The following is a 12,123-nucleotide window of genomic DNA, read 5'->3' on the forward strand; positions in this document are numbered from 1 at the left end:
AAATTTTTTTCTCCAAATGATTAAATAGTATTTATAAATAAAATAAAATATATCGTTCGATTTGAGTATTACTTACGTAAGTGTAAGCATCACAAAGTGTATAAAAGCTTTGAATTTATTACTAATAATGATAACACCGGTGATACCACACACATAAATATAATATTATTGTATTCCTCATAAATTCTCGTTCAACCCTAATATGGCCTTGGGCTCATTCAAGTTCATAAACTTTTATGAGAGAAACTCCAACTCTCAATCGCCACCGCTTCTAAGTTCATATATATAAAGTTCTTATACTATCTTTGTCATTTTTTTAAATACTTGTCCTAACTTCACTGAACTTCATTAAAAGTATAATTAACTCAACCCTCATTCGGTGACAACCAGTACTTTAACATTTTTAGATGGGACTAGTAAAATATTTTAAAGTGCTAAACTACTCCACATGTCAATGACTTGTTCTTACCATTTGAACTCTTTATTTCTCATTTTATAATATTGAGTAGGGTTGCTATGGATCTTTTATTCAAGAAGTTTTAGCCCCATCCATTTTGATATTGATCTTACAACTTCTCTTGTAAGAGGTTTGGTAAATAGATCAGCCAAATTCTTACTTGTTTTCATAAATGTGAGTGAAATAATCCCACTCTTGATTAATTTTCTTATATAATCAGGTCTAAAACTTATATGTCTTGACTTTCCATTATATATTTCACTATACACATGAGCTAAAGTGGCTTAATTATCACAAATTATAGAAATTGAATTCATATTCTTAAAAGTCAATGAAATTTCTAATAGAAAGTCCCTCAACCATTCAGCCTCCTTTCCTGCTTCTACTAGAGCAACAAATTCTGATTACATAGTTGAGTGAGTTATACATATTTGTTTCTTGGTCTTCTGAGAAACAGTACTACCTCCCGAGGTGAAAACCTAATAAATTTATTATCTTCGAAACTCAATATCCAACTTGTATTAATATATCTTTCTAAAATAGTAGGAAATTTTGAGTATTGTAGACCATAATCTTTGGTCCATTTAAGGTACTTAAGAACTTTTTCAATAGCCTTCCAATGCTCTATATTTGGATTACTAGTAAATTTACTTAATTTACTAACTGTAAATGTTATATCAGGTCTTGTGCACTGCGTTGCATACATAAGACTTCCTATAACACTTAAATATTCTAATTGAGCCACTGTTCTTCTAATATTCATGACTAATTTGATATTTGGGTTAGACGGGATATTTGCTTATTTAATTTTTAAATGATTGAATTTCTTCGATACTTTTTGTATGTAATGAATTTGACTCAAAACATATCCCTCAGTATTTTTTTTTACCTTGATACCTAGTATATTAACTTGCCTAAGATCTTTCATCTTAAATGTTGAAGATAGAAACTTCTATGTTTTTACAACACCTTTCATATCATCAATATAAAAGCAAACCATCACCCTATAGTTATCATACGTTTTGAGATAAATATATTTATCTACAACATTGTGAACAAATCAATTAGAAAGAATTATTGCATCAAATTTCTCATGCCATTGTTTTGAAGTATACTTTTGTATTACCAAAAGAATTCTCACTCTTATCTCTTATCCTCGATTCCTCCTCGATTCAAACATATTTTTGAATTTGCTCCAAAATGATATTCTTTGAATTATTAATAGGCAACTTGACTATTATAGTGCCTACTTGAAAATGTTATGAAAGTTTGATTTTTTCAGCCTTCAATTGATTAATAATGATATGCAACTTATGCACTTGTGCTAAGATTAGCTTGTCATGTAATCAAAATATTTAGAAATTAAAAATTTCTTTATACCTTCCTCATCGACATGATACTTAAATTCCAAAACATTCCAAATTACTTTTGCAGATAGTTTTATTGTATAAAGAATATGTCCTCTATATATAACTCTATCTTTATTTTTCTTCTTTTGTTCAGCATTCATTTTCATTGTCGGTTTGATTAGGAATTGATTGATGATTTGGATTAAGCCCATAGAAGATCATTAAAGTAGTCAATATAAACTTTATCTTGTCTTGCCAATGGGTAAAATTTGTTCTATCAAAATGATCCAAACGAATAAAATTTTGATTCAATAATTTGATGGTATTTGTGGCCTCCGTAATGAATTTGTATAAACTCACAAAATATCATTATTTGATTATTGAAAAATACAACAAAGAGGATGAAAATATTATGGAAACAAATAACACTATAGGAAATATATTTAGGCTTGAAACATGTATAAATATTTTTCTAAAAATGATATTTATACCATTTTTTTCAACAATATTGCTCTGGGTTTGATGTAAATAGTTTTAGTAGATATATTTATCTGGGTTTTAGTAAATAGTTTGATGTAAACAATATTGCTCTGGGTTTTTCAACAAATCTTTAGAAGATCTAATTCAATCGGAGAGTTATCAAGAAAGAAGAAAAAAAAAAAGAAAGATATATTTATCATGATTTACTCTCAAATACCTATTTATATACCTATTTATAGATATTTTCATAAAAGACATCATCGGTAAAAAATAATTATCAAAATAACTACAAACGAAATCACCTTTTCAAATAACTCTTTTGAAAAGAATAATTTTTTAATTTGAACAATTTATAACGGTGCAACAGCAAGTCAGTCGTCTTAATAATTTGATGAGCTTATTATTATTAATTTAGATTTAAATATTTTAAGCTAGTAATTCAGATTCAATGAAGTTAATCGATCGAATAGTAAAAATTAATCTCAAAACCGATTTAATATTAGTATATGATGAGAAGCTCCTTAGCATAGTCGACAATCAGGCCATATCTATAAGACAGCCCGTTGAGAGGCTCATCTACATAAATGTTTGACATTTTGACCGAATAAAATCTCATTTGTAGGTTAGATTTATTTATAAGAGTCTGTTGACTATATTATTATTAACTTAGATTTTAATATTTTATATCAGGTTTAAAGCTAATAAAGTTAAGTATATTCATCACTATAAAAATACATTCGAAGGACCTAATATAATAAAATATTTTATTTACTCGTGATACATCCCTATTATATATAAATTATTTCCTTTACTTATGATATATCCCTTTGTATATGATACATTTAACAAAAACATCATCTTTCATAATAATAATAATAATAAATTACTCGATGTAGTTAGAGTGTCTTCTTTATGAAATATGCATATTTGATTATATATATATATATATATATATATATATATATATATATGAAATATTTAACATGATGAAAGTGTCTTATTTTAAAATATTTGACTTTTAATATTTTTTTATCACTGAAAAAAATGAGAATCTAAGTATTGTGTCGAAACACAAAGTAAACACAAAACCCTATACAAATAAATTATTTATCATAATAAAAAAATAAATATTGATTTATTATCGAACACATTATCGACCTACTTGTTTACGAGAATGAATTAAAACAAGATACAAATTGCTGGATATTAGGTGCATCAATGCTTTATTTACCTCACATAAAACTCTAAAACTTGATGAAGTATTTATTTTTGATGATGAGCTATCATATCTAGTCCAACTCAAAATTTCAATGCAATCGATCAACATCTAAAGGAAATACTTGAAGGCACATAAAATGGTGGACGATTTGCCATCTTAAACCCAATCAGGAAGAGCTCCTAATTTCCACTTAATCAACATATTAGATTAAGCTAAACAAAGCTACATTTCAGTTTAGTAGCCTAATTTGACATGGTTTCATTTGAAGAGAGTGCCCAAAGCACAAAAGCGACGGAAGAGGGACAGTTTGGTCATTTCATTTAGGCTTGTCGTTGGAGGCGCCGCCAACACTCCGCACGCGTGCGTTCGCAAAGGGGCCTCATCGTGAAACGTGCCATAACTTTTCATTTATTTACCGAAGGTGCCATCTATGATGGACAGCCATTTCAGTTAGGCTTGCCTTTGGAGGCGTTGCTGACGCTCTCCGCACCCAACGTTCGCAAAAGCATCGCGTTGTGAAACATGCCATAATGTGTCATTTATTTACAGAAGGTGCCATCTATGATAGGAAGCCAGCGGTGCACGCAGGGGTTTATTTGTTATTTTTCTGAAGGACAAGGGTTTTTAGTTTCCGATGGTCTTTTGAAAGGTTGGAGGTCAGAGCGTGCGTTGACTGGGTCCGGAAATTTGAATGTTTGGCGGAGCAAACCCTAATTCTTTGCTTGGAAGGGAGCGATTCGGACCCCCTGACGCTCCTCCATGGAGGTTAAAAGGGAGGTTGGATCTTGGATTTTTGGATCGCAGCCACTTCTTTCCTCTTGTCATCGTTCTTGAAGAGGATTCAGCATCAGGTTCTGATCGGGTACTATGCCCCTGAACTGCTGAAGTGCTGTTTTTTTTCTGCTTCATCCTGATCTTTATGGACAAAGGTCTTTTTTTGACTTCAGAATTGTAGGATAGAACTCTGTTTCTTACGGTTTTAGATTGGGGGAGTTTAGATTCTGGTGTTGTCTTTCCGTAGATCAGGGGAGGGGGTGCGGGGGGGGTTTCGATCATGTTTTCAGCTAACGTAATGGTCAATCGGAGCTCGCTGGAGATATTTCTGGATGAGATCAGGCAGAGGGATGAGCGGCCTAAGGATCTGCCACCCGCTTTGCCTCTCCGGCCAACCTCCAGGGGACGCCTGCCCAGTTGGAGAAGGCCATTGACCGTGCACCTTAATCTCGAAAGAGGTGCACCCAGAAGCTTGTTGAGCAACTCCGTGGAAGGAGAAAACGAGGAAGACGAACAGACACGAAAGAATAAGAGGGATGTGGAGCAACTGGCAGAATCTCCATGCCTCAAAACCCCAGACCTGGTGAGGTATGAAAAGAGAGTGCAGATCGATGATGGCTCAGATCCACTTGCTTTCTCCTTGCCGCCAGCAGTTGGTGGTGTCATCAAGTATTCCATGAATGAGGTAAAAATCTTTACTAATAGTTCTTAACTTGCATACTTGATTACAGTATTCTGTGCAACTTTTGCCTGGTGAGCCAACTTATAGTCAATTTACATCCTCGCAGGCAAATTTTCAAGCTCTTAAAATGGTTTGAAAAGATTCAACTTGTGTTTTTTGTTTTTAGGATGCAGTTTGACTTGTCCCTGCAATTCCAATCACATTGATCGAAAACTGTATATTGTTACATAAACTCTTCGGCTGCTATATAATTAAATATATAATGTGGTTTGTACTGAAGAAAATTTTGTTCCCTGAGGTTCTCACTGTGAAAGAAAAACTTATTTAGACATAGCTCCATGTAATTTGGAACATATGACCAAATATTTTATGTGTTTCGGAACTTTCCTTTCTTCATATTTATCGTCAGTGAACGTTTGTTTATCGCATTCTATCGAGCCAAATAGATTGTAGATTATTAGCGAGTGAACTTGGATGTAATGCACAGACAGGATGTATGCATACTTAACAAAACTTGACACAAATCACATAATTGAAAATGGTATGTACTCCTATTAAATCAGTTTTAATTTTGTTCAGGAAATCTTGTCTGCAATTAGTCATGCGCTGAAAATTGACATTGAATTTTAAGACATCTTGTTCTTCTGATTAATTCTGGGTTCCTTTATCAGAGATCCTTTTTTCTTCTGGCATCTTTAGCTTTTGGCTTTACCTTTTACATTATTTTCACAGGTTTTCGGAATGGAAGACGATAGAAATCAGACTTCGCAGGGAATTATCAGGGTTCAAAAAAGCTTTCGTGGTTTCCGAGCTTGTTCTTACTATCAACAGCTGAAGAAAGGAGCAACCGTGTTGCAATCATGTACGTGCATAGTGACAGAAGAACTTCTGGGTTTTGTTTTCGAGGAGTCTTATATATTTTTAAGCAGTCTCGTGTCACATTAGATAATCTAGTAATATGAAAATATTATATCTACACTTATCTCCTCTAAGATATTCAAATTAAAGTATTTGGTGCTTTTTTTATAGTTAAATTGGATCTTAGAGCAATGTTCCTTTCTTTTGTGTTGAAAACAGACACCATTTTTGTGTCTTGAAAAAAGCTCCACTGACCTTAAATGTTTTATTGGATGCTTGTGCCGACGACAGTCGTACGAGGTGAAAGCACAAGGCATAATTTTGAGGTTTTGAAGAAGAGATGGAGGGCAGCTATACTTATCCAACAGCATTTGAGGCGGTGTTTTGCTAGGACTGTTTTTAATAACCAGCGGAAGGACATTATATTTTTGCAGTCTGGTAATTGATTCATAGATTTCAAGTGCATTATTTGTTCCTTGGCATTTGCTCCGATGATGTTTTTTGACTCATCCGCAGTTATCCGTGGTCGGTTGGCGAGGAAACGTTTTACTGCTTTAAAGAAAATTGAGGTGTTAAAGTCTGGTCATACTTATTTGAAGAAAAGGGAGGTGTCAATGGTCAGTCATGTTCAACTAATCAAAGGAGGGTCAGCAATGGATTCTCCAGAACTTGTGAAGGTATCTTGTTCCATTTTTATAGCTTGTCACTGATTTCTAACAATGAAACTGTGTGTTCAAATAACAACTTGGCTGGATGTTCATTGTTGTTTCAAAAATTTCATCCCATAAATATCAACCTGGGTGACTTGGTTTCGACATGGGAATCGGCCCTGGTTTCCTTTTCTATTAATATTTCTCTTTAGTAAGTATCTAGAAGTGTAACTAGTAATAATGCCTCATGTTTTATCGAGATCGATTAAGCGGTATATTTTGATAAAGATCCAGAAATTGCAACTCATATTGTGCTCCCTGTTAAAAACTTTCAAGGTTTTAATTGGATGGGTTTGACTTGCAGGACACTGAGAGTGAGCATCCTCAGTTGGACCCCTCTGTTTTAGCTCAACTTCAGAGTCAGGTGTGTAAGGCAGATGCAGCACTGAGAGACAAAGAAGAGGAGAATGCTGTTCTGAAACAGCTGCTTCGAGAGTATGAGATGAGGTGGTCAGAATACGAGTCGAAAATGAAATCTATGGAAAGGACTTGGCAGAAACAATTGATCTCTTTGCAGGTCACTTTCTTTCTTACTATATTATGAACTGTGATGAAGGAAGTAGATGTTGTGAAGGTTCTAATTCGAAACTTTCCTGGATATGTTTCATGTTTAGTTTAAGCTTCCTTGTTAGACATAGTTGCAGATCATGATAAGTGTTTCTTCTAGACATAGTTGAAGCCTAGCAATGGAAGTATAAAGTCAGTTACATACATCATAGCCTCTCAAACCTTGTGAGAAGATGTGATCTACGAATTTCTCATGCGAATAACCATCTTTAATTGTCAATAGCAACCATGTAAATCATTTGTCTATATTGTTTAACACATCAAATGAAAAAGATCATGAGCAGTAATAATGATTGCTGTACTCTTTATGCAGATGAACTTTGCTGGTGCAAGAAAAAGCTTTATTCTTGAAGAAATGACGAACCGGCCTCGACAGCAGATAGCAGCACGAATTAATCACCACTATGAAGCTGAAGATAAGACGCCAGCAGTCACAGTAGCCAAACCTGTCAATGCTTCTACTGTCATGCCTGTGAGAGACAATGATAGCACTCGTAATGGGGCGATCCAACTCATGATAGAGTTTGGTCAGCACAGGCAAGTCTTCCACGATGATGCTGGGGCACTGGTTGAAGGGAAATCAGAGCAATTGGGTGCCAGCATGATCCAACTGAAAACTCGTTTTGCTTCATGGAGAAAATGGTTGTGCATAGCCAGTGCAAGATGATGCAAATGAAGTATACCAAGCAACTCTTCTTGGCATAGCAAGTGCCAGGATGGTGGTTTGAGGAGAAACCTGAATGCTGCTTATCTTCGAGGAAACCTCTTCCTTATTTGTTTGTCTCGTCTCTAGAACATCATCATCATCATATGTGTATGTTGCATGTATATATGCCTTGCTTTTCTTGATGTTCTTAGTGTGAAGAGATTGTTCCTGTACCCAAAATGGTGAGGTCAAATTATCAGAGGGTTAGGTATGTGGACTAGAGAGAGAGAGAGAGAGAGAGAGAGAGAGAGAGATGTATATATTGCGACATAAAATTTTATACCAGATAAAATTGTGTTGTTGTTTATCCAATATTGACGGGAGCCCAATGCATTGGCTTTGATTTGCTGGTCGATGCTGCCACTCGACTTATGAGACTTGTAATCTATATGATCAAGATTCCAGACACGAAAATTAACTGCACTGGCAATAATCTCATGAGAAATATCATGATGTAATTCCCTTCTCATCTTCAAGTTTTGGTGGCTGGTTTCCGCAATCTGCCTGCAAATGATCCCCATGTCAGGCAAATCCAGTACCTCCTTTCTCCAAGCAAACTAGGTTCCTGTCCTAGCATTCCTTGTTGCAAGCCAAACAAACTTTGTGGACAGCTAAGAACTAATGGCAAACCTCCAAGCAGAATAAAAAAAATTCTTGAAAAGATACTGAAACAGAAAAAAAAACTAGTGGCAAATCTTCTTCTGCAACATTAGTTCAAACATACAAACTGAATGATAGAGTAAATAAAAAGAATAAACTGCTCTCTAGAGATCAAGCTTGACCAGATATCTAAAGATTACTAACACTAAAAAATTCACTATTAGTGAAAATTCCAACCAAAGTGATGGTACTTATATAGCATTCATTCAGTAGAAAAGAAAATCACACTTCTCAATGAAAAAAATCCTTCATTATCTTTGAAAATTTCTGTTCTTTTTTTCCAATAATTCTAAGGAGACAAAGTGATATATTGCAAATAACAGCTGCTCCAATTTTGCACTTTAGCATGAAATTTCATCATGTGTAATCCCCTAGCTTATAAATCATCATATGATTTAGGAACTCTGCATTTTGTTTGAGTTAGGAGTTCATTGATAAGAGACACTAAAATTTATCACATCAGAAAGAATGTGTAATGCATATGAAATGAAAAATAAGATTAATTTTAATTTTTTGATAACAAGCTCAGAAACCCAAGGGGCATTAATGGATGAATATGAAATGAAAGGGATCTTTAAAATAGTATCGAGAAAGTGACTTATATTTTTAAAAAAAGAAGAAAATATTTAGAAACATTGCTACTCAATTTCTAACCAAAGAGCCAATATATGTTGTCTTCTGGCCGAAAAAAAACCTGAATTCTAATATTTATGCATTTCCAAATTCAAGTTACCAATCCCTAGCAATAAAAAAATAAATTTCCTTCATCGATATGTATTCTTTGAGATCTTTTACCATCAGAGCCAACACCTGACTACCGAATTAAGCTCTTTGAGGGAATCATTGCTGAGTCCAACAACAAAAATTTAAGCTGAAATCAGACAATATACAAACACTTAATCCAAAATATGCCACCAACTTGCATATTCTGGATGTATATTCTTCATGATGAGCTACCAAGTTATCAAACTAGCAAGGGATCTTAAATAACTACCATTGACGGGATTCAATTGACAAATCCAGGTCAAGTCAACTAAATCACTCCGCATCAAAACGTTCAAAGAGTCATCTTTATATAGGCATCTTCAATCACATAACGAAACGGGGATTCGGAAGAGACGAACACACCTCTCGATGTCCTTCTTCTGGGTAAGGAGGCACTCAAGGATACACTCATTGCACAAGAGGTGCCCCTTCTGGCAGAAAAGAGGGTGGATGAGGTGCTTGATGCAGAGGCAACAAGGGTCAAACGGCCTGATGGAGTCCCTGCCGAGCCGCTCCCGCTGCGTGCCGTATCCGAGCTTGAGCTTCTCCTCGTGGGTGAAGAATGCAAGGTAATTGTTGTTCTTCGAGTGCCGCTGCGGCATCTCTGTTCCGTCCCCGCCTTGATCGAACAAAAATACGCAAAACCAAAACCTAATCCAAACCCTAGATCACGGTGGAGAAGTACCGACGGACTCCCGTAGCTTTCGAACTCAAGAAGAAATGGGAAGGGACGAGACAATAACGGCAACATACACACACACACACACACACACATATATATATATATATATATATATATATATATATATATATATATATAGATATATGTATATATCAGGTTTCGACTTCGGTATCGCTTATATAACGGGGTTCGTGTCGGTGTCGCCTATATATAACGGTGTTGCTGCAAGGAGGTTGCCGCCCGTTGTCCCTCAAGTGGGTCCCACCTGGGTCCCAGGTGGGACCCGTTTCAGCTCTGCAGTGAGACCTCACAGGTAAAGTCGGTGGCAAATCCAAATGAGTGGGAAAGCACTGTTCATAAAACACAGTTACGTTCTCGTTTCCCCTCTGGTTTGTTCCCCCAATTAATCAAGACGCGCGTTTCCCTTTCCGATAAGGATCGCTCGCCTCGAACGGACCGGTTCGATTCGAGAGGGTCCTCGCAAAACCCTAGCGCTATCGAGTCCCTTCTCTCGACAGGGTACATGGGGGTGCTATCCTGGTGGAAGGGGAAGGGTACGTCTCCGTCGTCGGTGACGAAGGGCGACACTGGCAAGAAGCCAGAGGTTGCATCCGAGGAGGTACCGGGAATGAACGGGGCGGTGGAGGTGCGGCGACCGGGAGACGTGACGGTGTTCGAGTTCGGCTCGGTGGCGGCGTCCGGCGACAGGATGACTCTCGCTGGCTACTGCCCCGTCTCCGACGAGCTCGAGCCGTGCCGGTGGGAGATCATCCCCGCTGTTGGGACGGACGCCCCTCAGTTCCGCATCGTCTTCTAGCTGAGCGATACTTCCAAGAAGCAATCTTCTCGAGTATTTATGGCTTTGCTAGTGTAAGAAAGCTTCGAACTTTCAATGATACAGCCCTTTGCCATACCAGTAAGATGTTCTGATTCTCTTGGGCAGTTGGACATTGTAAATTTGTGGTTCTCTGCGCTTTAATTTTTCGTTTGGCTATGTTGGTACAGATTTCGTTTGTTTGCGTTCTTGATGCATCTCATGGTGTTAATACTCTTATTTGAATTTGCTGTAGCTTCTGTCTTTTGTGTCAGTGAAATTGAAATGTAGGTGCTATACCTTATCTGAATATTACCTCTTTGGTATTAGCCTAACCTCCTATGACATGAACGTTGAACCTGATGGGACCAAAACCCAACCTCATCGAATAAATTAGATCAAGAGATTATAGTTCTGCAATTTTCCTACTTTTTATTTAGCTATGGATCTTTCTTTTTTCCAAATCAAATGGATAACTTAGTTATCACTATTGGTTTATTCATGAACATATCTGCCAACAGTGACTTTGCCTAGTAAAAAAACAATCCCATCCTTAAGAGTTCCCATGTTTGATTTTTAGATATGGTTCACCAATAATCAGGCATAACTGATTCCCATCAGGAGGTACTTCCAAAGAAGAAACTTTTCAATAGACAACATTGTTGTCCTAATAGGATGTTATGGTAAATCATGCAAAGTTACATTGGCTTGATGGCATTTGATAATTAGTTAAGTGAGTGTTGTTGGACATTTGAGTGAACATATCATACTTTGTTAGTTTAATAAACTTGGTGAGTCTGTCAAGGTTTATCGGTTTGACAATTACTTTTGTAAACATAAATGTGGTATATCATGATAATGTTATCATTTTTCTAGAGAAGCAAGTAGTAGGTTGTCATTGGAGAACTAGCATTAAGATAGAGCAATTGGGTACTGCAGTTCTGTTTGATTGAACATGATATGTTGGTAAAATTACATTTTTGCTAAGTGTTTAGTAGGTGGATACTGCCATTTCCTTGTCTTCATCATGAATGTTAGGAAAAAACTATTGGTTCACAAATTTTTCATCATGTAAAATTGGTGATTACCTTCGGAAGTTCTCTTTGGGTCACCAGAGACGGAATCTTTAAAGTACAGGATAATCACTATGCATGTGGGTGTTATAGTGAGTTTTGAAACGGATTCATAACTTGAAGTGCTGCTGCTGTAGCAAACTTCATAATTTCTTTTAGAATACATTAGTTTTCAGGACTGAACTTTGTCGTTCGCTTGCAGTTCAAATATTCTTTTTACAGGCTTGCTTCGGGTGCTTAAGTGCTATGTATAGTTAAAGAGTTGGTGCGAAAAGAAAATTGTGTGTCTTATAGTTCAATGGGAGAAATATTCTTTGAGGCTGTTCT

General features: G+C 36.1%; 3 protein-coding genes across 3 annotated transcripts; 2 read left to right on the forward strand and 1 right to left on the reverse strand.

Moving 5' to 3' along the window:
* Positions 1 to 4,192: 4,192 nt before the first annotated feature.
* On the forward strand, positions 4,193 to 8,101 carry LOC135627496 (myosin-2-like). Its single transcript, XM_065133618.1, has 6 exons — positions 4,193 to 4,964; positions 5,694 to 5,823; positions 6,111 to 6,257; positions 6,336 to 6,496; positions 6,834 to 7,046; positions 7,410 to 8,101. The coding sequence occupies exons 1-6, from the start codon at positions 4,560 to 4,562 to the stop codon at positions 7,761 to 7,763; spliced, it is 1,410 nt and encodes a 469-aa protein (XP_064989690.1). The 5' UTR covers positions 4,193 to 4,559; the 3' UTR covers positions 7,764 to 8,101.
* On the reverse strand, positions 7,841 to 9,946 carry LOC135627497 (E3 ubiquitin-protein ligase CSU1-like). The gene is made up of 3 exons (XM_065133619.1): positions 9,591 to 9,946; positions 8,086 to 8,306; positions 7,841 to 7,970 (listed from the first exon to the last, which is right to left on the reverse strand). The coding sequence occupies exons 1-3, from the start codon at positions 9,827 to 9,829 to the stop codon at positions 7,951 to 7,953; spliced, it is 480 nt and encodes a 159-aa protein (XP_064989691.1). The 5' UTR covers positions 9,830 to 9,946; the 3' UTR covers positions 7,841 to 7,950.
* Positions 9,947 to 10,338: 392 nt separating this feature from the next.
* On the forward strand, positions 10,339 to 10,913 carry LOC103970593 (uncharacterized). Its single transcript, XM_009384422.3, has one exon. The coding sequence runs from the start codon at positions 10,433 to 10,435 to the stop codon at positions 10,724 to 10,726; it is 294 nt and encodes a 97-aa protein (XP_009382697.2). The 5' UTR covers positions 10,339 to 10,432; the 3' UTR covers positions 10,727 to 10,913.
* Positions 10,914 to 12,123: the final 1,210 nt, after the last annotated feature.

This window comes from Musa acuminata, chromosome BXJ2-11 (genome assembly GCF_036884655.1).
Source record: "Musa acuminata AAA Group cultivar baxijiao chromosome BXJ2-11, Cavendish_Baxijiao_AAA, whole genome shotgun sequence".
Classification (NCBI taxonomy): domain Eukaryota; kingdom Viridiplantae; phylum Streptophyta; class Magnoliopsida; order Zingiberales; family Musaceae; genus Musa; species Musa acuminata.